Genomic DNA, 22,273 nt, shown 5'->3' with positions numbered 1-22,273 from the left:
TTTAAAAGCACACAAAACTCAGATGATTTTAAAATAATCTAGTACAATGGGTGCTAACTAAATTTTTCACAAAGCTAAATGTAATAATTACACAGAATATTGGTAAAAAAAAATTATCCAGAACTAGAGAAATAAAATCTGTTGAGGTAAAGTATGCTCTAAAATGTGACAGCAGGGATACTAGAGCTCCATATATTGTTGCATAAGTTTAGTGTGGTTCTCTGAACTAGTGATTTTTCTGCACAATAGGAAATATAACTAAATTGTAAATAAATAGGTTAACTATAGTTGATGCTGCTCAGATGGAGGAGTACTTAGCTGGTAATTGATGCTTATCCAAAAGTCTGCGTTAGTAAGACTTGGAGAGCTTTGCAGTCGATGTGCACTTTATGAGAAAGTCAGTATCGGGGGTGATAATTCTGCTTGCAATAAAACTTGAGATTTTTAAGAAATGTATTTGAATATAGGCATAAATGAAATATATGAAGAATAAGAAATCAGAGTAAGGTGAGAATGGAAATACTGGTACATAATGCAGAAGCACAGTAGGTGAAATTGATCAGTAAATACACCAGTTTATTCTTAGCAGCCCAAGATAACTTCAAGTGAATTTTCAAGTGGAAGAGGAAAATTCAATGAAAATAAAATGCACTTTCACTTTCATCTTTATAGATAAGCCACTGCTGATGGCCTGTGGAAGTTTTGTAGGCTCTTAGTTACTTTGTATGTATCACTTTCTACTCTGCCTCAAGGAATTTAATTCCTGAATGAAGAATCTGTTGTGATCTTGTCCTCTTTTGTTCTATGGTCAGTTTTTGCCTTGAAAATAAAAGAAAATGAAATGTGTTTGTGTTCATTTGTTTTTAGGTAACTATTTTACCAAATGTACTTTCTTGAAAAATTCTGACTCTTAGTTCAAATTTTTTCTGTTCTGTGGAACAGCTGTATTTTGTTGGAGTCAGCTGAATATTTATCAGGAGAGATCAGAATTAGTCCCTTGATGATTACAGATACTACTTTAATGTCTTCAGCAGCTGTCTGTTTCCATAACTAAGTCTTAATCTTTGTTCCTGGCAATAGCAGTAGTAATTTGCAAGTAGTAGAGAGGTGAACACTCTACCGAAGTAGATGTAGTTCTATTGTATTCCGGTTTCCGTGGTTCTGCAATGAGCTCGTCGGGCTCACAAGGAGGAGAGCAAAGACTTAAATTAGGCTGACAACAATCAGCAAGTGAAAATGGAAAAATACCTTCTGTGCTTGTGCGAAATACCAGTTTTTCCTCTTTCGAGCTCTTCAATGTATTTTTAATTAAAGTGAAAGGTAACATGAGGTCAAATCCTACTGAAGATAAAACATGAGTGTTTTAATTTTACATGAATTACCAGGTGAAAGTGAACAGGAAGCTCCCCCAGGAAGAGTGATTACCAGGGTGTTTCCTAACAGGAGGATACCACTTAAGAGCAAAGCACAATGTTCCAGTAAATTCACTGTGCTGTATCACCTAAAATTTAAAATTTATTGCTCATTCAGAAACATGAATAAGAATCTAGCACTTACTTATGGTTTTAATGTAGGTTGTGTTTGCCAGAATCATTTAGGAAACTAGCCTGCATTGATGCACGGGGGATTTTATTGTGTAAATCTATTGGCATTACTTGGAATTTCCCTTGTTAATCTGCACTGTGTGGATGGTGAAAATAGCAACAGTGCTCAAAATGATGGCACTAAAATTATTGCACCAAAAAAATGAGTGTTAAAGTAAAGCACGAGAAGTAGGAAAATAAGTTCAAAATTAAATTACTTAATTCCACTAGTTTCCAATATTAAGGTATGTTCTTATATCTGGTACGTGAGGGCAGCTGCTTAAAGGAATGGCTCTGCTCTCTATTGTCACATCACACATCTTACTCTTGCTTATCTGTAGCATTAATTTTGTGGTTAGACTAGTGGTTTGCTTCACCTCCCCGTGTGCGGGATCACAGGAAGGTGTGGGAGCTGCGCAGCAGGCTTGGCCCTTCCTGTGTAGACCAGGCACGAAGGTGAGTATGTGGGGGGGCACGTGATGAAAACCCCACTGAACCACTGCATAGCTCATCTCCCCGTTCATGGGAGTTCAGTGGTGCCAGCTTTCTACTCACAAAATTTTTCAGAGGTGTTTTCTGAAGAAATCAAAAGCCCTGTCTCTACCACTGAGCACTCTTCATTAAGAAGCAATATTTACTATTTATATAATAAATAGTGTCTGTGGAAGTCTAATCTCAGTTAACAATAACTGGGGAGGAAGGGGGAAGCTAATATAAACTACTCTTATTTCTTCTTATGTGTTAGGTGAATCCCTCCAAGATTGTCCTTGGGTTCCTTCCTTCTGTGTTCTGGGGACTTTGGCTTAAAATCGTTGTAGCTGTATGTAGAGTGTTTGCATTCTAAATATACTATTTTGTACTGGTTTTAAGTTTATTTCTGTTTTCAGAGACCTAATAGTAGGATAAGGGTGTAGAGGGCAGTCCTCCCTTCTCTTGCTAAGTTCTGATGTTTCTTTTATGGCCTATGCAATGAACAGAATCAATAGTAGATCTGCTTTGTTTTCCTTTTCATTTTATGTTCTTTGTGGCATATAGCATCTCTCCAGAACAGATGGCATCTTCTTAAAATTTAAACCAAGTAATTTTGCAATGAACTTAACCACTGTGAAATCTGAAGACAGACATCCCACCAGGACTCTTGGGACTCTTAAGGTCTCCATAAGCTTAACATTCCTTCAGTATAATGTTTTTCTTAATTAAACCTGTAATCTTCGAAGCAATTCCAGAAAGATTTACGAAATAATTGCTGTACCTTTATTTCAGGAGGTAGCCTTGTTTCAGGCACTCTGAATTCTTCCTGTTGTTCAGTTATTTTTAGGTATTGTCCTGGCTTAACCTTCCACAAGTCTTACTGAAGTCTGAAACTTAAAATCTGGTACAGTTTGTATGAAGTGTGTAAGCCATGTGTACTACCTTAGAGTTGTGTCTGATATTTTAATATAGTTACTAAAAAGGGAGATCGGTAACTTATACTAGCTGTCTTCTGCACTTGTGGAGACTTGTAGTCCAATCTACACTTAGTGTCCAAGTTATATAGTAATGTTAGGGATTGAAGTGTCATAGCAAAGCCTTCCAGTGTAGTCCTAAATACATGAGAAAGAACTGTATTACTTGTTCAACATGGATAGTTTTTCTTAAGAGCAGTAGGGGAAGCACTGTGTTTTATGATGGAGGTAGGGATATTGCAATTACAGCTTTGTCTCCTTTCTTGTTCTATTTCTCTGAAAGTTAATGTTTTTCTGTGGTTCTCCAGACTTCAAAATTTTCCATTTCAGGTTCTTAAGTTGCTTTTCACTATTTACTTCTGTTACTTGGCTTTTAATGTTTGTCAAATCTTGCCTTTGTCTTAACAGATTTGTTTAATGTTTCTGACTTTCTGCTCTTATTTGTTGAAATTTCAAGTTTCCCAAAGTGCATCTACTAAGTGGCAAAAGAATCAAATATAAGAACTTTACCAACGGTCAGAAGAAAATATCGGTTAATTCTCTGACATACAAAAGCCATCTTGATAGCACAAGGTTTCGACAGAGGGTTTTCCTCTTTCACAATAACCAGTGCAGTAAGTGAGAAAGCTGCTTTCTCAGTTTCATCAGTACAAACATTCTGACTAAGCGGGAGATAAGGGAATGGGAGGGAAGTCTTTGCACTCTGGGAGTGATTGGATTAGATCGTTTCCATGTAAAATGCAATTTTGTTTTCGATATGCATATTTGGAAAGATTAATTCTGTGCAAATCATGTTAGTAGAGAAGCAATCGTACCTTGGAAGCAACTTTGTGCTAGTAATTCTTTTAAATCAAAGCACAGCATCAGATTACATGAACTGCTTTCTGTCTGTAGGTGACCTCTGTCCCTTGTCACAGAGTGCTGTTTATTAAATAGAACTGCTGGATTTCTAAACTTGGTTGATGTTGCTTGGCAAACTACAGTTGATCTGTAGTAATGGATTAGTTCCAACAGAAAATCATGTAGTTCAAGTACAGGTGTGAAATAGTTGCTTTTATTAGAAAACAAAGTTACTTAGGATTGTGTTCATACTTCTTTCTGCTCTGGTAATGCTAGGTTATATCCCTTGTCTAAATCAATCTGGTTTTTAATTCTTCCTTCCCTATCCAGTGGAGACATTTTTGCTGCCTCATCAACTTTCAATGAATAAGAACGTTATTGTAGTACTGTTTTGACTGTAGAGTTTCGTTATACTCCTTTGTCTTTCTTCATAGGGCTTAGCTTTCTTGTCTTTACTTAGTAATTCTGACCCCATCCTGGGGTTTTGTGTGTTTGTGTGTGGGATTTTTTTGTTTTAATTTTCATTTATTGGTGTGGTTTCTTGTGTAGCCTGTCCTTTTATTTAATCTCTGCTTGCTCATTTCATGTCTTACATGTATTTCCCCACTTTTTTTTTTTAGCCTGTTCTCATGCTGCCTCTAACTATATGTAAATATTCTCAGAACTTGCTTACATTTGCCATACTATTGGCTGTTCTGTCAGGTGCTGTTTGCTTTCCTGTTTAATATTTGTAAAACACAGTGTCTTCAAACACTGGAGTGTTTTCATCCATGTTTCTCTGTTTTTAATTCTTATTTAAATTGCAAAGTCAGGGACTGCGTTCTGGTGCAGTATCATGATGTTAAACATATTTTTGTACCTTAAAGCACAGTTATTAGCATACATCAAATCTAGGACGTAGCATCATGTTTTTAAGTAATATACAAAGACTGAACTGTTGGATTTTGTCTTAGCTTCTATGCTTTCGTCTGTTGCATGACTGTTGAAGGCACTTTTTAAAAAAAATTAATTGTTGAGTTAAGCTACCAGGATTTCTATCGGTCCTGGGAGAATCTGAGATGCGCGGTTCTGCTATGAGAGATATATCTATATCTACATACACGGACAAGCTATAGTTCTGAAGTGTGCTTTGGTTGCTGCTTTTTTGCCATTCATTACTGCCTATGGTGACTTTTTTCCTTGCTAGATGCTTTTTTCCGAAAATTAGTTTCTTCCTCTATTTTTCTGTATGTCAGAGCAAAATCTTTAGGTTGATACAAGGGAAGTATGCTGCAGGAGCTGGTGGGAGGGAAGCAGTGGGCTCTTCATTTTAGAAGAAATGTCAGCTTATGATCTGTGAAACAACAGGCTCGTTAGCCCAAGGGAACTGTATTTATACAGGTGTATTTACACAGGCTGACTCAGATATTTTAGTGAAACATGCTTTAGATATCCATAAAATGTATATAACTTCAAAGTTGTCATTTTCTAGAATGAGAGTACACTGAACCAAAACATTTTATGATCAACTGTTTTTTTTTTTTAAAGTATTGTTTATGAAGATTGTTTTTACAGATAATACAGTGTTCCCAGGGTGGTTTTTTTTGAGTGGCTATAGAAGAGCTCTCAAATTTGCTGGTACAAGTTCACAAGTTTGCGTAGCAGACAGGAAAAATATGATTTAGAAGACAACAATGTGCATTTAGAAAAGGCCGATTATGTACAATGCTGAGTAGGAAGAGCAAGTATTTATAAAAGTGCCTGCTCAGAAGAAAGTGTGAGTAGTATTTTCTCCATGGAATTTCTTCAGTTTGGTTTCTTTACGGAGTTTAAAGTGTTTGTCAGTTATTTTCCAGTGTATAAAACTGAATGAGGTTGTACATAAAACTGCGTGGAAGAGTTTTCTTTTGCTTCCATTTGGCTCTTGGTTTAATTACAGGAGGTATTGACCAAACTTTATTTTTGGTGTCTCCCATTTTGTGACAAAGCAGCTAAACCAGAGATATTGCATCCTAATGCTGGAGTTGTTCTTAGGGAGGTTGTGGTACATGTGGAAGATTTTTTTTTTTCTTGAAGACAGATACTTGCCATTTGTTTTTCTTCTCACTACTACTGTCTGGCTTTCTCAGTGACCAGTCTTTCAATGGATGCTGATAACTTAGTTTCTAGAGGTGTAGATATAGATCGCTTTGCTAATTAGGAGGATATGCTATTTTTATCTTAATTATTTTGTGTTGCATTGGCTTAACAGTTCTACCCATTGTTTATGAACTAAATGGTTTTCTCTGTGGGTAAGATGCAAGTGAGTTTCAAGGGTTTAGTTGGTATCAGCTTCTACATGTCACTTTCACAGACTGGCAAAACAGGAAAAGTAACTTTCCTCTTTTGATACTCACTTTTGACACTTCACTGAAGTAAATGGAAATTAAGAAAATCTTACTGTCCCTGCAGAAATTATATATTTCTTTTTGTCAGAACTGAGTTCACTATTTTAACCACTTCTTTTCTTCAGATATGCAGTCAGATATATTTCAGTTTTGTAGATCAGTTTGAGTGTAATCTTTTTTAAACAGTTTTAAAAGTGTTCAAACTTTGTAGCACATTGTCACAAGTGTAGATAAGTTTCTTCAAGCAACCTTATTTATGCATATTTCTTAAGGTGAGATTCTTTTTATATAAATCCTTTATTAATCCACCTTGTGTGTTATGTTTCTTTTCTGAGGACTTGTTCAGGGTTCGCTTAAACTAGAGGCATAGTACACAGCTCTCGGAGGCTGTTGGTGTCTGGAAGTATGGTGGTAGATGCTGCTGTTGCTGACTAAGGGACTGGCTTTGAGGGAAAAGGAAGCAATAGCAGTTCTGGGGGAGAGCAGAAGGAGCAGAAACCTGCTTTCTGGAGCTGCTCGCCCTTGATTTTGAAGTGTTTTCTTCCTCCTGTAGGAATAGTGTGCAGTCCTGCCCCCTTCCTGGCAGACACAGAATTATAAGTAAAGGAGGGAAGGGGAAGAGGGGCAGCTACTTGTTGGGTTGGTAGGAGAGGCAGGAAGGAGATGACTGAAGGGTGGCACGCAGAAGGTGGAGATTCTTCATCCTAGGATAACGACAGAGTCCAGAGTCGGGCCTCACAGAAACAAGTGACCTGCATTGCAGCCTCCAGAAACCTCCTTCCTGCCTTCCAGGAATCCACTGTGCTGCCACTGCAGAACTGGATTTCTTATATGTGGTTGAAGAGCCTGGAGCCGACTCAGTCTTCTGTGGTGCAAATAATATTTACTGTTGAGTGGCTGGAGTTCCCATGTAACTTGCTGATACTGGGATAAAGCTGTTTGTCAGAAACCAGTTGCATAGATTGAAAGTGCTTCAAGACAATCATCTAAATGGGACTATGTTTTAATGTCTAAATTACAACACTGAGGTCAGGAGATGAGAAGCACGAGACACCTCTGTGACTTGAAAGCAGCTGTTTATGGTATGAACTGCAGTTACATCTGTGACTGCAATGTGATCGTACCCCTTCAACCAGTTAGCTTTCATGGTGCTGGTAGTGCAGCCACAGCAGCACAGAATTCAGCAATGTTGAAAAAACCTGCTTGAGAAACTGAGTAAATGTGTGAACAGTAAGCCTGGCCTGAACTCCCTCTGCTGTGGTTACACTGTTTCTAGCAACAGCTTGTTTCCTTGATTTAAAGCTGGTGTTGCTGTCTCTGCCTTAGCCGTAGTCAAGTTGTGACTGCAGGAGAAGTTTATCCTTAAACTCCGCTGCTTCTATTTGTAAGCTGGACTGTATCACCTGGTTGGCAGTCATTTATCATGTGTTTTAGAAATACAGGATGAAACATGCTTTTTATGTCAGTATTGCAGATGCAGTTTCTTAACCTTGTTATGATAGTAGAAATACTAATTAAGATACTTGGGTTTAAAACAAGCGATAGTTTTCTAGACATCTATATGGGGCAAAATGTTACATTCTTTAGTTGCTGGTTTGTGTGTATTTGTTTTGTTTGGGGTGGTTTATGTTTCAGCGTTGTAAGGAGAAGCTGTTAAGTACCGCTTTCAGGCAATCGATTGCCATTTTAAATCTCATATGTTGGTTTATTTTGGCAACACAACACTGGATTAATAATCTATGAAAATATAAGTGTTACTATTTAGCAAGAAATAGATAACAATGAAAATAAAGAACAGCTCAAGTTTTAAAGTGTAAAAAAAATTCTCGATGGGGTTGTCAAAGAATGTTTAGAATGCTAGTGGAATCCCCTTTCATGAGGCAAGTAAAGCTCCTGGGATGCTCTGTAGGGAATAATCCTATTCTGGCATGGGGTTATTTGCTGTATCTTTCCTGTGTTTTGCGATGTGCCTATGTATTTATTACGAAAGCTTTGGTCTCATGGTGGTAGCACTGCAGAGTTGGATAGCGTTTTAATTTAACATTTGTTGTAGTCATGTCTAATATTGTGCATTGGAAACATTGTGGTATTTCGAGGTCCCTTCCAATCCCTAACATTCTATGATTCTGTGTGATTCTGCTTTGGCAGTGTAATGCTAATTAGAGCAGGAATCCAATGAGAGTCGATGCTGTTTAATCTATCCATGCCATTCCCTTTTGAGATCTTTTTTCTTTCTTTCTATTTTTGGTTCTGGTTTTATTTTTATTCACTAAGTCCTGAATTCCCCTCTGTTGTGAGGTGCTTAATGAGTTCTTGTGAAGGAAAAGGGAGGTTTGCTTTCCTCTTTGGATTTCCTTCCATTCTTGCAGGTTTATCACTCCTGATAAAAGATGAGGTTTGTGTTTTAATCTCTGTAGATAAACCTGAGTTGATTTTTTTCCCTCTTTTTAATCTCATAATTATTAATTTAAGAGCAAGGAGAAAATTAAGGTGAAGACCACATGGCACCCTTTTTTCGTGAAAGTAGGCTAATATGATTTCATTGGCCTGTGGTTTCATATTTGGTAGTAGGGATGCTTGAGAGTAACAGTGTGCAGGACACAAACATCCTCACTTTGCTGGCGAGTCACCACATGTAGTTCACCACACAAATAGTTGTATCAGCCCAACAGAAGGTCAGATGTTATGTGGGACTGAAAATAGTCAGGGCTGTTTAAGCCTGCCCTGCTACCAAAGGCAGCCTGTAGAAATCCATCCTGGGGTTAAGTAGCATTGTGTTCAGCAGGAGCTCAAGGGCTGTCCAGAGGGTTCAGATTTTATGCTTATTTGATTTGAACCTGTTCATTCCAGGTTGCATATGTTACAGATGAACGTCAAAGATAATTTCCTGTCTTTTAATGTTGGTTTGTTATTCTCCCTGTTTCTGCTTTTTCTCCACTAGCATCTCCATCCTGTAGCTTTGAAAGCTCCTGCATCAGCATGAATAGAATGAAATTGTCAGTTGCTTTCAAGTTTCTCCTTATGTTGCTGAGAAATGCACCAGCCAGAGGAGACCCAGAATTTCTTCTATGACTGTTGTGTGGGGTGATTGGTGTAGAAGGGCTTTGTCAGGAGTTTCCTGCCTTGTCCATTGTATGCAGTGTGGGAGACCTGTTTTCATGAAAATGTCAATATATAGAGTTCTATAAATGCTAGGACTTCTAAGTTGTAAGGCAGAAGGTAATTTGGAAAGATTTTAATAGATTACTGACGTGGGAATGTTTTTTAGGAGTCAAAGTTGTTTTGCTCAAATATTCGTTAACAAGTGCTAACGGTGATACAAAATATATTTGCCATTCTGAGAAAAAGAGGTACCATTAAATGCTTTTAAGGTGCATGGATACTGAACAGTTAATTACAAAAAGCCCTTCAATAAGATTTTTGTAACGAAAGGCAGATAACGCTGTGTACAATTGCTGTATGGTTTCAAGACTTGAAACTCTCAATCTTCTTTTTTTTTTTTAAATTTTTTTTCCCCTTTGTGAGCTCAGTGAAGACTTTAGGTACCATGTAGGCTCACTGGTAAATGGTATAGCATGCATGCATATCTCACATTTAAGTTTGAAGTGGATATTGGTTCTTTAAGGAAATGGCTTACCGTGTTGTTAATGGCAATTGACCTGTGTAATAATTACAACTGTAATTATTTGAATAGTTATGCTTTAAATTCAGGAAGAAAAATAATACTGTTACTTGCCCCATTTATTTTAGGATTAGCATACCAGCATGAATGTTGTTTTGTAAACGAAGTTATGCTGCTTTTCTGTGGGTTTAGGGCTGACTTGCCTGAGTCTTTATTCTTGTGTTTTATGCAGGGTTCAGTGGTCTCAGTTTAAAGGCTATTTTATTTTCAAACTGGAGAAAGTTATGGACGATTTCAGAACCTCAGCTCCAGAACCAAGAGGGCCCCCCAATCCAAATGTGGAATATATTCCCTTTGAAGAGATGAAAGAAAGAATCCTGAAAATTGTCACTGGATTTAATGGGTATGTATAATTTTTGTAAAATCAAGATAACAAAAATATTTTTCCAATTTTCAATTTAGTAGTTTGTGCTATCCGACTGTTCATTTTGCTTTCTCAAGTAGATGAGCAGAAGCAAATATATACCTTGAAAATATGTTACAGTAGTTTCAGAACTTTCATTATTCTGTCTTTGATTAAAGTTATGGCATCCTGTGATGTGTTGGTTACTTCAGTTTTTTTTAACATGTAGTTTTTAAGTAATACCCTTCAGTGAAGCATGATATTACTATGTATATTTAACAGGTAAAATAGATAGTAAAGTCAGATTTCTTTCAATATATTTTGAAATACCTAATAAAAAGAGGTCTTTTGGTGTTCAATTCGTAATTGCTTTGTGGCAGTTCAGTAGCTTTTGAAGAAGTAATGCTGTGATAAACATGGTGTGACCAGGAGGCAAGGTCTACATAGCTTTGAATTGTTAAATTGTGCCAGATTCAGATACACAGACTGAGTGATACTAATTGAGAGACTTGTGGTGTTCGACCTATTGCTGACAGTGTCTTAGATTAAAGTGTATACTCTTTGCTGCTTTAATAATTATGGACGTTTTATTTCCTTTAAAATAAAGCTCCTGTTTGTATGTGTGTTTGTGTGGCTTGGTTGTGGTTTTTTGTTTGGTTGGTTTTTCTTCTTTTACTTGGTGTATGTGTGTTTAATAGTTTATATAGTATTTTTCTTGGTTTTAGCTGGATTACATACTTACCATAAGCTGAGTCAGGCTGCTTGTGAGTCTTGGTGCTTGCTTAAGGGAGATTTTCAGTATTTTTCTCAGCTTGTTGGTAAATGGGTGTGCTGTAAAGCTTGCCTCCCTGCTACCCTAAACTTTCAGATTTGGCGCTGCTACCAGCACATCCATAGTATCATATATTTTGATACTAGGCTAGTAATTTTTACTGACACTCTTCCATACTACTTAATTTATTTGCAGTTTAAGTGTCTTAAGTCAGATCTCATCTCCATCCTCCAACCCCCAATTGCTACTTGTGTGGGATACTTCTAAGAATGTGAAATTCAGCTTGTTCTCAGCTACCCAATATTTATACCAGGCCACTTCACTAAAGGAATTCAAAAACAAACCTATCCTTTATGCCAGAGTCTGCCTCTTTCCTGCCTCCTCCAGCTTTTTGTTAATGCTTCACTGCCCACGACGTTTCTAATGTTCTCTCATGGAGATAGCTAATGAATGGGCTGCTGTTATCTTCTGTTGTTCCCAAGTGGACTAAACAAACTTCTGGTGACCAAGTCTGGAGCTTGCTCTGGCTACTTTCTTCTGTTGCTGTAACACCTCAAAGTGCTCAGCTTCCTTGTAGTTTGAAGTGAACCACCCAGTCTTTGAGGAAGTAAACTGCGGGCATTAGTTATCTTAAAATAATACAGTAGGATGTTTCAGAATCTAGGGTTGTAGAGTGGTTCATTTAGTAAATCCTGCAGTTCCTATGGTGAGGATATGAGTGTTAAAGCTGAATCATGTGGAGATGTGTCCAAAAAGTAACAGCAGCAGGTTTAGGTTTGTGCGATTGGATATATTCAGGCTTCTTATTTAGAATTGTGGTATCACTTCAGGTTACCATAGTGCAGAAGGAAGCTGTTCAATGTGACTTTATTAGGATGTTTTTATTGGTGTTTGTTTAAAAGAGTGAGGGGAAAAAGGAGTTCATTAAAAATAGCTAATTTTTGAAAACTTTTTAAAAAGTCAAAGTAGTAACAAATTTAAAATTACCCTTGTTTTGGGGTCTTTATAGGTGAAGTGTCTTTTAAAGAAATCTCAAACTGTTTGTTTTAACCTTACTGCATCTTACTTAATGTTATGTAATATGCTTGCAGAGCCAGATTCTCTTGCTATACTTTAGAATTGCTTTGGATTAGGAAGTTCTTAAGACTTGCCGTTGTCTTTATCTTTTGCTAGTGAAGCAGAAAGTTCCAAGGTAAGTTATCGGGGGATGTTAGATGACAGAGGAGCCTTCACAGCATTAATAAAATAGACATATTTATAACAAAACTTTTCATTATGTATATTGTTGACTACAATTTACTATGGCTGTTGTAAGTAGTTTCCCCAGATACCTATTGAATCTTGTCCATATGATGAATTTTTGGTTTGTAATTCATTCTGAACTGTAGTGCTAGGAAGTGCAGTTTTGAATATTTTCATATGGAATTTTAAGTGGTTACCTTAAGTAGGCAGATTAGGTCTGTTAATGCTCTGAACTAAATAAATTTCTAAGCATTTAAGATCAATTTTTATACTGCTTACAAACTTTTACATTGGTGTTCATGCATAGATTTGCACCAATTTCAATTAGTTATATTTTAAAATCACATTGTTATGCTATTTTAAAATAATAGTTTCACCAAAAAGGATACACAAGGTGAAGTTAACTTTGGGTTTTGCCGACTAAAACCACCACTAAAATGTTGAACAAATTAAATACAGAGGAGGTGATAGTGTGATACTTGGTGCCATCTGCTGCTCAATATAGGAAGTTCAGTTTACTATGGAAAATTTGGGGGGGAAATAAACTGGTTTTAGCTTTTGTTTAAACATCTTATGGCTGACAGTAAAATAGGAAGGCAACTTTTAGTTCTGGATATATTTGCAGGCTGCACGATTTCTTGTGTGCTTATTCCCTAAGTAGCCAGAATTTGTCTGAGTACTCCAGGTGTCCAGTTGGGTACAGCTAAATGCAAATTAGCCAGGCAGTGATTCTCCAGGATGTCTTACAGATTTGGCTGATGAAAAAGAATTCAAAATTGTGTACTTTTGTTGCTGTGAAATAAATTGATTGTGAATGGACAGTCTAGTCTATTAAAAAACTGCAAAATCTCTTTAATTATGGACTTCTCAACCCAAAACCAAAGTGGCCATCAATGAGAAACAGTAGATATAATTATTGCTGTACCTGTGTGGAAATGTTAACGCATCAAGTAAATTCTTCATGACAAAGTTAGAGTTAGGAATCTCCCTAAAAGAGGGCACTGCACAGAAGCTGAACTTCATGAAGAATTGGGTGTCAGAAGGATTACTGGTTGGCCAAAAGTTGCTGAACAGCAGCACTATTTGATACTAAGGAAGCTTTAGGGAAATTAATAATGACAGAACCACTGTCAGGCCTTCACATAATAAACTGAATTTAAAGGAACAATTGTTCCTGGTTTGTACCTCTCAAATTTGGGGAATGGGGGAGGAGATACTTTGGATCAAAACAGGGTGAAATGTATTTTGCATGTGTGCCAAAACACTTGTTTTCTGCCATTTTACCTGCTTATAAGCAATAACATGTCAAAGCAGACGTCATTTTACAGCATTACTTTTTGCAAGTGTTTAATGTATTTAATGCTTCATCAGCTGTATTCTAACTCTCCACAGCTGATTGATGGATATTTAACTTTACCATCTTTCTGTTCTAAGAAGTCAAGTAAATACGAGTTGGTATGGTGTAATTCAGTGTGAATAGCGAGGGAAGGCATGAACTAATAGCGTAAATGTGAGATACCTTCTGTGTTTTTTCAGGTAGCTGTGTTGGAACTAGGGCTAAGGGTGGCTGCATTGTAGTTCACCTCCTTATTGTTTTCCACTTGAGGATTATAACTTCCTCAGTAATTTCATAGACAGTTCTGAAAAACATAATTAAATGTCTGATACTTGGCCTCTCTGATTACTGCTTGGTTTTAGTTAAAGTGTCATGTGGTGTGATTGATCAGAGCTGTGCTGACCTGTTTGCACTAAACTAGTAGTAGATCTGTGCATCTTTAAGATGTTGCTTTTTAGCCAATGAACTAAACTAGAGATACATGTTGTGGTAGCTAATGGAATAGACTTAAGATACTGTGTACTGCATTCCTCAGAAAATAATAAAAGTTGAATTTATTGTTCTGGATTTGGTGTATCAGTCTTATTTCCAATCAAGAAATGGTTCTTAAGTATCCAATTGTACCAAATATTATTTTTAGATGAATTTTTGAAATGTTCATGGCTTCAACTTCAAATAGTTAACTGTAAAAATGCATGATTCTTTATTATCTTATTTCAATAACTTTCAAAGTATTTACTGTTTTGTCAAAAGTCACAGAAGTTTGTTAAAATGTGACACTGAATTTGCAATGAAAGTGTATCACGGGTAACTGGTAAATGTATGTCAAGTATTGCTTGTCTGAAAGGTCAGTTGCTCCTTTAAGTGAGAATGAAGTTGAGTGCAGAAATGTCGGAAAACAGAAAGTGTGAATGTGATGCTTATGGATTTATATATATCTTACTGTGAGTTTAATTATTGTTACTGAGCTGTTCCTTGATAGATAAGTATACTATACAGTTGTGGCAAAACGGAGTATTTGTAACAGCTAAAGTACAATGATTCTACTAATGCCAACATTTAATGCTTTTTCTGTAAATGTATTTTGTAAAACATGAAATAAAGTACAAGTTGAGAAATTTTTAGCTCTAATGTGTATGACTCAAATTTGTTTTGAATCACTTGCCATTTCTGTTCCGTATATTTGAATAATAAATACAGCCTTAAACTATTTTACTGTTGATTATCTGATTTCCTTTTCATTGTTTTAATGAATTGTTTTGAGCGTGGGATGATGTATTTAGAATTCTACTTAAGAGTATTGTGGTGGTGAGCACAAGAGACGGAGCTTTGTTACCTCAGTGTATGAGACAGGGAAAAATAAGACCTTGAGTTACTACTGTATGTTGCTAATGATGACAAATTTCAGTACTATTTGCTTTTATCTTCTCAGTAAGGAGGAGCAAGCAATAATGTTGTTGCTTCCTAGCAGTATCCTCATTAAAATAAAATTAAATTGTTATAAATCTATTTCATTGCAGCATCCCCTTCACTATTCAGCGACTCTGTGAGTTGCTGACAGATCCTAGGAGGAATTACACAGGAACAGACAAATTTCTAAGAGGTGTGGAAAAGGTATGTATTTTTCTGAGAGAACACAACTAGTCGCAGCCACCACTTAAATAAATTCTGAATTACTCCTAAAGGTCTGTTGGTTTCATTATGGCTCACAGCCATAGTATAGCTAATAGCTAGTCCAAGTGTATGAATTTGTTTCATACCTTTTAACATCAAAAAGCAATTTTAAAATAACTGATTTAAGACATAAAAATAAATCTCTGAGCTCTAACTGTTGTGTTTCCTAATCACTGCGCAGTGCTCAAACTGTAGTTTGTGGAGAGCGTAAGGTCACTTTTTAAAGAGTCCTAGCTAGAAATAGTCAAATAATCAGTTGAAATAATTTGATTTTTTTGATCAGGCATTTCCTTCCACATTTGGGTTCAGATTAGATGCAGTAGGTGAAGAAAGGAGCCTCCCTCCCTCCAGTGTGTTTTGTTCCAGTGTTTAAATCCTCTTGTCTAGAGGACTGTGCCTTTGTAAAAGCACACTGATGTCACGTAATGGTATTTTATAGCTTATGTCAGAATGTGGGATCTTTCAAAATTAGATAACAGCCTTTCAGGATGTGGTTCCACGTAGGATTTTCTAAATGGCAAAATTGGTTTGAGGTTCCTATGTAAGCTGTTCAATTGAAGAAGGGTTAACTTTTAAATGGGTTTGTTTTCACTGTGGCAGTGGGTATGGTCAGGTTTATTCTTGCAACTTCAGCTGGCTCTGTGCAAAAAGCCCCTCTGTATAATTTAAGTACTGATTTGAAGAGAGGAGCTTACTAATTTTAAAGCTAGGTTTCTGGATGTTAAAATTGATTTAGTTGGCAGTGCCATTCAAGAGGGAGAGGTGCCTAATTAAAATACATTGAATTAATCATTATTTCTGTCCTTTGTTTATGTAGGGCCAAAATAATTTAACAATATGTGGCCATGCCAAAAATAGCTAATGGTGCTTGCAAACTTCTGAATGCAGGACTTGTGTACAAACAGAGCATTTCTGCAGCAATTCAGGAATTTTTCCACATTTCAGAATACTTTGCTTTCCGGGGATACTTCAAGTAGAAACTACAAACACTTGGGCCTGAGGTTTAGTGTGCTGGTCTTGTTTTGACAGCAACCCACCTATGAAAATACTAGCTTTTAGTGCGATTATGGCCTGACCGCGCAAAGAGTGAGAAGAGACACTTTATGTATCTGTAATCTGTTGGTAGCTTTCAACCCAATTTTCTGTAGAGATACTTCAACAGGTTACACGATTTTGGTCCTATCTGTTAAGTTTTACGGTGTTCTCAGGAGCTGAAGTTTCTGTTTCTGAACTCTTAATATGTTGTTTGTGTATTACAGAATGTCATGGTTGTCAGCTGTGTGTATCCATCCTCAGAGTAAGTATAATCTTTTTTCCTGAAACTTTCAGCTTGTGTTAGTAAAGGAGAGAATGTGTACATGTCTGTCTAGAATTTCTCTTGCTCTGGTAGTTGTATCCAAAAGACAGACACGCAGAGTTCCATTCTCATTGCCAGTAGTTAAGAGTAGTGGTCTGCAGGTGCTACCTGTAGTAATTTGGAAATGAACAAACAGCTTTGGAATCAGATATATGGTGCAGTTCAGTATTATTCCTGGATGCTAAGCTGTTATTTTATACCCTAGGTGGGGATGGAAAAAATGGATACCCCTCGATAATGGTGTGAATTTGTATCCTGGCCTATATTCCCAGTATAATGTAAAGGTAGAGAACCCCTTGAGGACTGATAGTGGAGGGAGTATTTAAGTTAGGGGGGGGGAATTCTGTGCAAACAATCTTTAAAGTAATTTAAGTTCCTTTATTCGTAACATTCTAATTCTTACCTTTTCATTGTTAGGAAAAATAATTCCAATAGTTTAAATCGAATGAATGGTGTTATGTTCCCAGGAAATTCGCCAGGGTACTCTGACAGGTAAGTTTAGTTTGGGGAGTTAACTTTTTCTGGATAAAAGCAAGGTGGTTCTGGAAGCAGCTGGTTCAGATTCTTTATCATTACCTATTCTGATCCCAAATAAGTAGCCTCAAAAATGGGGTGTGACATGGAATACTGGGGGAAGGAGGGAAGAGGAGGCATGAACACACACACACTATGTACTCTATTTTTTATGTGCTTGTAACCTCATTGTTTAGAATATTTTTTCGTTATTTTAAAGTGTTTAGGCTTTTCTTGCATGTTGTAGGCAAGGAATTTTTTGTTCAATATAAAATAACAAAGTACCTCATCTTTGTTTTGGCGATCTTTTAAAACAAGGTTATAGCTCCTTTCTGCCTGTTAGGAACAAATTATTAAATGGGTTAATTTTTTTGTTATTATTTTTAAAGATCTAATGTAAATGGTCCTGGAACCCCCAGACCAGTAAATCGACCGAAGGTTTCTTTGTCAAATCCTATGACAACAAACGGTTTGCCAGACAGCACGGAACACAAAGAATCAAGCTCTCCGCAATCAGAAGATAAAAAACACAGGTTTGTGGGGAGTAATGTATTTTGAGTGTTTATTATTCTCAGATTTTTCCACTTGCATTTAAAAAAAAATTTGAGAAGAGAATAGCCATTGAAGGTATGCATAATTAAGTCTTAATATATGAGTATCTGCAGCAGGATTTGATATGTATTTACTACTCTTTACACTGTCTAGATAACTATTAGCTCAAGTTTCCACAGTCACAGTAACACATCTCATAAGTGTACAGGATATATAGAAAAAAGGAGGAGTGAACAAGAGAGTTCAGAAATTCACGGTTACCATATTTGTGTCAGGATGTTAAGCTCTAACCAGATACGATATTTCATAGACGTTTGCCACTGATTCTCACAGTAGGAACTATCTGTAATTTGGACCCACCAGAGTAGCCCGATTATTCTGCATTTTCCTTGGCAACCAGGTGAAGGAGTAGTGATGGCTTCAAGATTTTGTTGTGTAATAAGTGAAACGAGTTCTACTGTTACCTTTTGTGGAGTGTTTAACTTGAAATAGCTGCTACTTTTTTTTAAGTATGTCAGAGTGGTTTTCTTCAGTAAAAACTGCAGCTGCTTTTGTTGTTTATAGTGAATCACCAGCATCTGAATCAGAAGGTGCTCAGAGCAGCCCAGTAAAAAATAAGCATTCTGAAGATGATCCTACAGAAGCAGAAGGACGTGAGGTAAAAAGACTCAAGTTTGACAAGGAAGGGGAAGCCAGAGATGTAACCAACCAAACTGCCTCCAGTGAAGGCTCTTCAGGCATGGGGGAAGAGACAAGAACATCCTCTACATCTCAGGATAAAGAAAGAGATACTACTTGTGCCACACAGCACTGTACAGAGGAAGAGGAGGAAGGTATTTCAGTTTTCTTTTTTTTTTTAATTGTCTTTGTGCATTTTCCAAGGTGTTGGAATTTTCTGTGCTGGAGGCTGGTGCTGTCAGGATTGCTGAATGTCTCCAGTTGTGCATAAAGGTGAACTGCTTGTTTATGCTTCAGTTTCACATAGTTCAGTAATTCTGTTATTTCTTCTTTTTTTCTCTGTCCTACATCTGTATTTGAAAATTTATAAAATGGTAGTTAAAATCTATTACAGGAGGATGGTAATGATGCACTGAGAATTCAGGAATCCTCATTCGGGGTATCATCAGATGTTCTCATGTCGTCTTCAGAAGGGGGATGGGTCATATCTACATTTGACTATATTATTAATAAATTACTGAAATATGGATATAAAGTTATGTTCTCTCACTGAGGAGGCTGAGCAACAATCTCTCCTGATCCTACTAGAACAACAAAAATTACCCCACTCTAAGGCATGCCTTGTACCTAATGAAAAAAAAAAGATAACCGCAGTTAGAGAATATGTAAAAAATAGATCATTCTCTTAAAGTTTCCTTTTCATATTTATTTTTTTGCAGCTCACATATTTCTTAAATGTTCCTCTAGATCATGGTAGATGTACGCTTGAAACAGTAATGTTTTCAACATGTCTAAAAGACTGCTGCTGAAGATAGAAGGAGGAATGTGGGGAAGCAAGAAGTTGTTACTTGTTAGACTGTCTTCGTTCACTGAAATATAATTAAGTGAAACTACCTATTTAATTTTTTAAAAATGACTTTATGGTATATTAGGATAGTTTGGCTGTCCTGGTGAAGGTGGCTAATACTAATACAATTTAGGATTGTCAGTTCTTCCTGGCCTTGGCTGTGTTGTAGAAGCACTGCTCAGCATAGCTGGGAATGGAAAGTAGCAGGATTAAGATTTGTTTAAAAATGCCTTAGTAATACTGTACTTTCACCATTTTTAGAGTCCATGTCTCCCAGAAATGTTGGTCCAGACAGAAAAGATCAAGAAAAAGACACTGAATCCTCAACTGTGAATGAAGAGACCTCAGAGGAAAGCAATCAAATGGAGGAGTCTGATCAGTCTCAGGCTGAGAAGGATTTACACTCAGATGACAGTGAAATTAGTGGATCTGCCAGTAGTGGAGCTGACTGCAGTGAAACGGAAGAGTTGGGGTCCGATGCCAGTGAAACGCCAGAAACTTCGTCAGAGACCCCCATGGAAAACAGTGATGAAGCCACAGAAGTTGCAGATGAACCTATGGAGCAAGACTAATTTAAATACACTTAGATGCAGTATTTTCCATAAGGCTCCAGTTTTACACTGTATAAATAATTTTATGTAATAAAGTGGACCTTTAGTTTTACAAAAAAGAAGCAGGTTGTAAAATAAACTTCTCCACGGATTGAACCTTGAAAGAGTTGTACATGATAAGAACTGTGAATACCAGCTCCTTCAGGTCCTGCTTACCGCTGAACTTTCGTTTGGTCAAATCAGTGGTTTGTGTATAGTTTTTTTTTTATTTAGAATAAAAGTTTTTAAACTGGAAGGTAATTATAATTTTGACAACTTTTTTGGAGATTACCACACCTAGTTGTATGTAAGCAAGAAAGCTTTTTGTCTTGTCTTTTTCTGACAGCTATAGCAGTTACTTCATATTTTGGTTACAGTTTCAACATTTGACCTGTGAAATATGGGGTTTCATGCTGGTTTCCAGATTTTTATTTGATTACACACTATGAAACCTTATGTTGTGTGTTTAAAATGTGTTACATTTCACACACACATATACGCACGCATGCACACGTATGTGTACCCTCACTGTTCTAAGGGGGAAATGGTATATTTTTCTGTCTCTATAAAAGATGAATTTCTATAGGAAAAGACAGAGTTCACATCTCAAGGCACTCTGTTTTGCCTCTGGAAAACAAACCAAATGAAATCTGGCCCATATGAAACCCTGGAAATATTAACATTGTTGAAAACACCAGAGTAAACACATTCCAAGAGAACTGTTCAGATGACAACATTTTTGTATACTTCTGAGGTGCCTGAGTGAAAGGATTTCATTTATTTATGAGCAAATGTGCTTTATGTTGAACGTTGTAATCAAAACATTAGCTTCAACTTTTGTAGAAGAAATGTTTGAAAATATGATAAGAAAATATCTTGGAAGAAATGAACAGGTACTTGCCTTTTCGAGCGCTTCTTGGAGCATTGTGAATATTGTAGAGAAGTCTCAAAGTTATTTTAAGGTTGGCAGATGGTATCGGTATGATCACACCACTGTATTGGAAGAATTAATACATGACCATAGTGATGTACCTGAGCTAAACAACTAGAAGGTGTAGGGGTGCATAGAAATCACCATGATTTGTATAACATTTTGGGAGCGAACTAGATATTTTTGAACATGCTACTTTGACAGCCAGTGTTACATTTTTTTCAGACCAGCTCAAAGCACAAACTACTGCTTTAAACTCTGGATATTTTCAGTTCCCATATTTAAAGACATGCAAGCTGCAACCTCCCAGTCACAATTACTGGCTGCCAAATTTATACCTGTTTCTTCAACTGTACCTTTTTGATATTTAGAATTTTTAAATTTCTGTAAAGTAGATTTTTGTAGATTGTAATGAGTGCTCACTGCCATTGTGAAACGGTATATAATTGTATAATTTCTGTGTGTAAACTGAATGCTTGGGCTTTCAATACAGTATTCATATAAAGCAATAAATATTAATGTTATGAAATATCTGAGTACATTTTTATCAGAATTGTCCCTCTTTGGTTTTTAAGTTCACATACCTGAAGTACAAAAATGACCTCTGAAGTGCATGCTAATAGTTTCTTGTACTACAGGGTATGCTTTGTATCATTTGGGGGAAATCTAGGTTTTGATTAACACCAGAATAATTTGGCTCAGTTGGAATATTTATGAAGTTATTTCTTGCTGACATTACCTATCAAGTTGTAAACAGACAGGATTAAGGGAGGTGCTTGCCAAAAAATAAAAATCCTATTGATTGAGAACCCCTTACAGAAGGAAAATTGTACTTTGACTCATTTTCATTGTGCTTAAGGGTTGGATGTGTATTATAAAATTAAAGGACTGAACCAAAATGTTGAAATTAGGAAACTTTAAAAATACGGTGACATCTTACACTTCTCTCTTTTTTTTCTTTTTTTTTTTTTTTGGTGGGAATATATTGCCAATGAGAACAAAATTTTAAAATTTCTAAGTTTAGAGATTTCTGAAATTTTATTTAGACTGTTTATTTGTGAAGATATTGTCAATAAACTTGTTCTTTAAGCACCTGTGACCTTTCGATATGTTTGTTTTAGCAGCACTAGCGTCACTATTGTAAGGACTTGCAGAAGAACTTTGAGGTATGGATCCATTTATGTATCTGCTTTTTTTTTTTGTTTTGCAATGGCTAATAAAAACAGAAATAATGCTTTAACATCACAGTAAGCATCTTAATATGTGCCTACATTTAGAGATTGTATTTACTAAATCAGGATTTCCTGCCTTAAAAAAAAATACATAAATGTGGATTAAAAAACAAACAAAACACAAACACGACCAAAAACCTCCTGCATTTCGAAGCAGCTGTGTTTTGTGGAAGGTGTTACAGCCCTCCAGCCAGGCAGCTGCTGCTCCGTGAGCAGGGAGGTGCAGCACTCAATCTATTCTCTCATAGCTTGTATTTTCTAAATCTGGATGATAGAAAGTTCCATAATTA

At 36.5% G+C, this 22,273-nt stretch overlaps 1 protein-coding gene across 1 annotated transcript in view; it reads left to right on the top strand.

The window, feature by feature from the left end:
* Positions 1-21,948, top strand: part of PPP4R2 (protein phosphatase 4 regulatory subunit 2) — a 31,725-nt gene extending 9,777 nt beyond the window's left edge. Inside the window, exons 3-9 of the mRNA XM_065642843.1 lie at positions 10,089-10,259; positions 15,130-15,223; positions 16,543-16,580; positions 17,058-17,132; positions 17,543-17,686; positions 18,270-18,538; positions 19,492-21,948. Of these exons, the coding sequence (XP_065498915.1) occupies positions 10,089-10,259; positions 15,130-15,223; positions 16,543-16,580; positions 17,058-17,132; positions 17,543-17,686; positions 18,270-18,538; positions 19,492-19,802 (1,102 nt within the window). The 3' untranslated portion in view covers positions 19,803-21,948. The remainder of the gene's footprint in view (positions 1-10,088; positions 10,260-15,129; positions 15,224-16,542; positions 16,581-17,057; positions 17,133-17,542; positions 17,687-18,269; positions 18,539-19,491) is intronic.
* Positions 21,949-22,273: the final 325 nt, after the last annotated feature.

Source organism: Caloenas nicobarica, chromosome 11 (assembly GCF_036013445.1).
Source record: "Caloenas nicobarica isolate bCalNic1 chromosome 11, bCalNic1.hap1, whole genome shotgun sequence".
Classification (NCBI taxonomy): domain Eukaryota; kingdom Metazoa; phylum Chordata; class Aves; order Columbiformes; family Columbidae; genus Caloenas; species Caloenas nicobarica.
The sequence above is the reverse complement of the archived record's forward strand: the minus strand, read 5'-3'. Positions and strand labels throughout refer to the sequence as shown.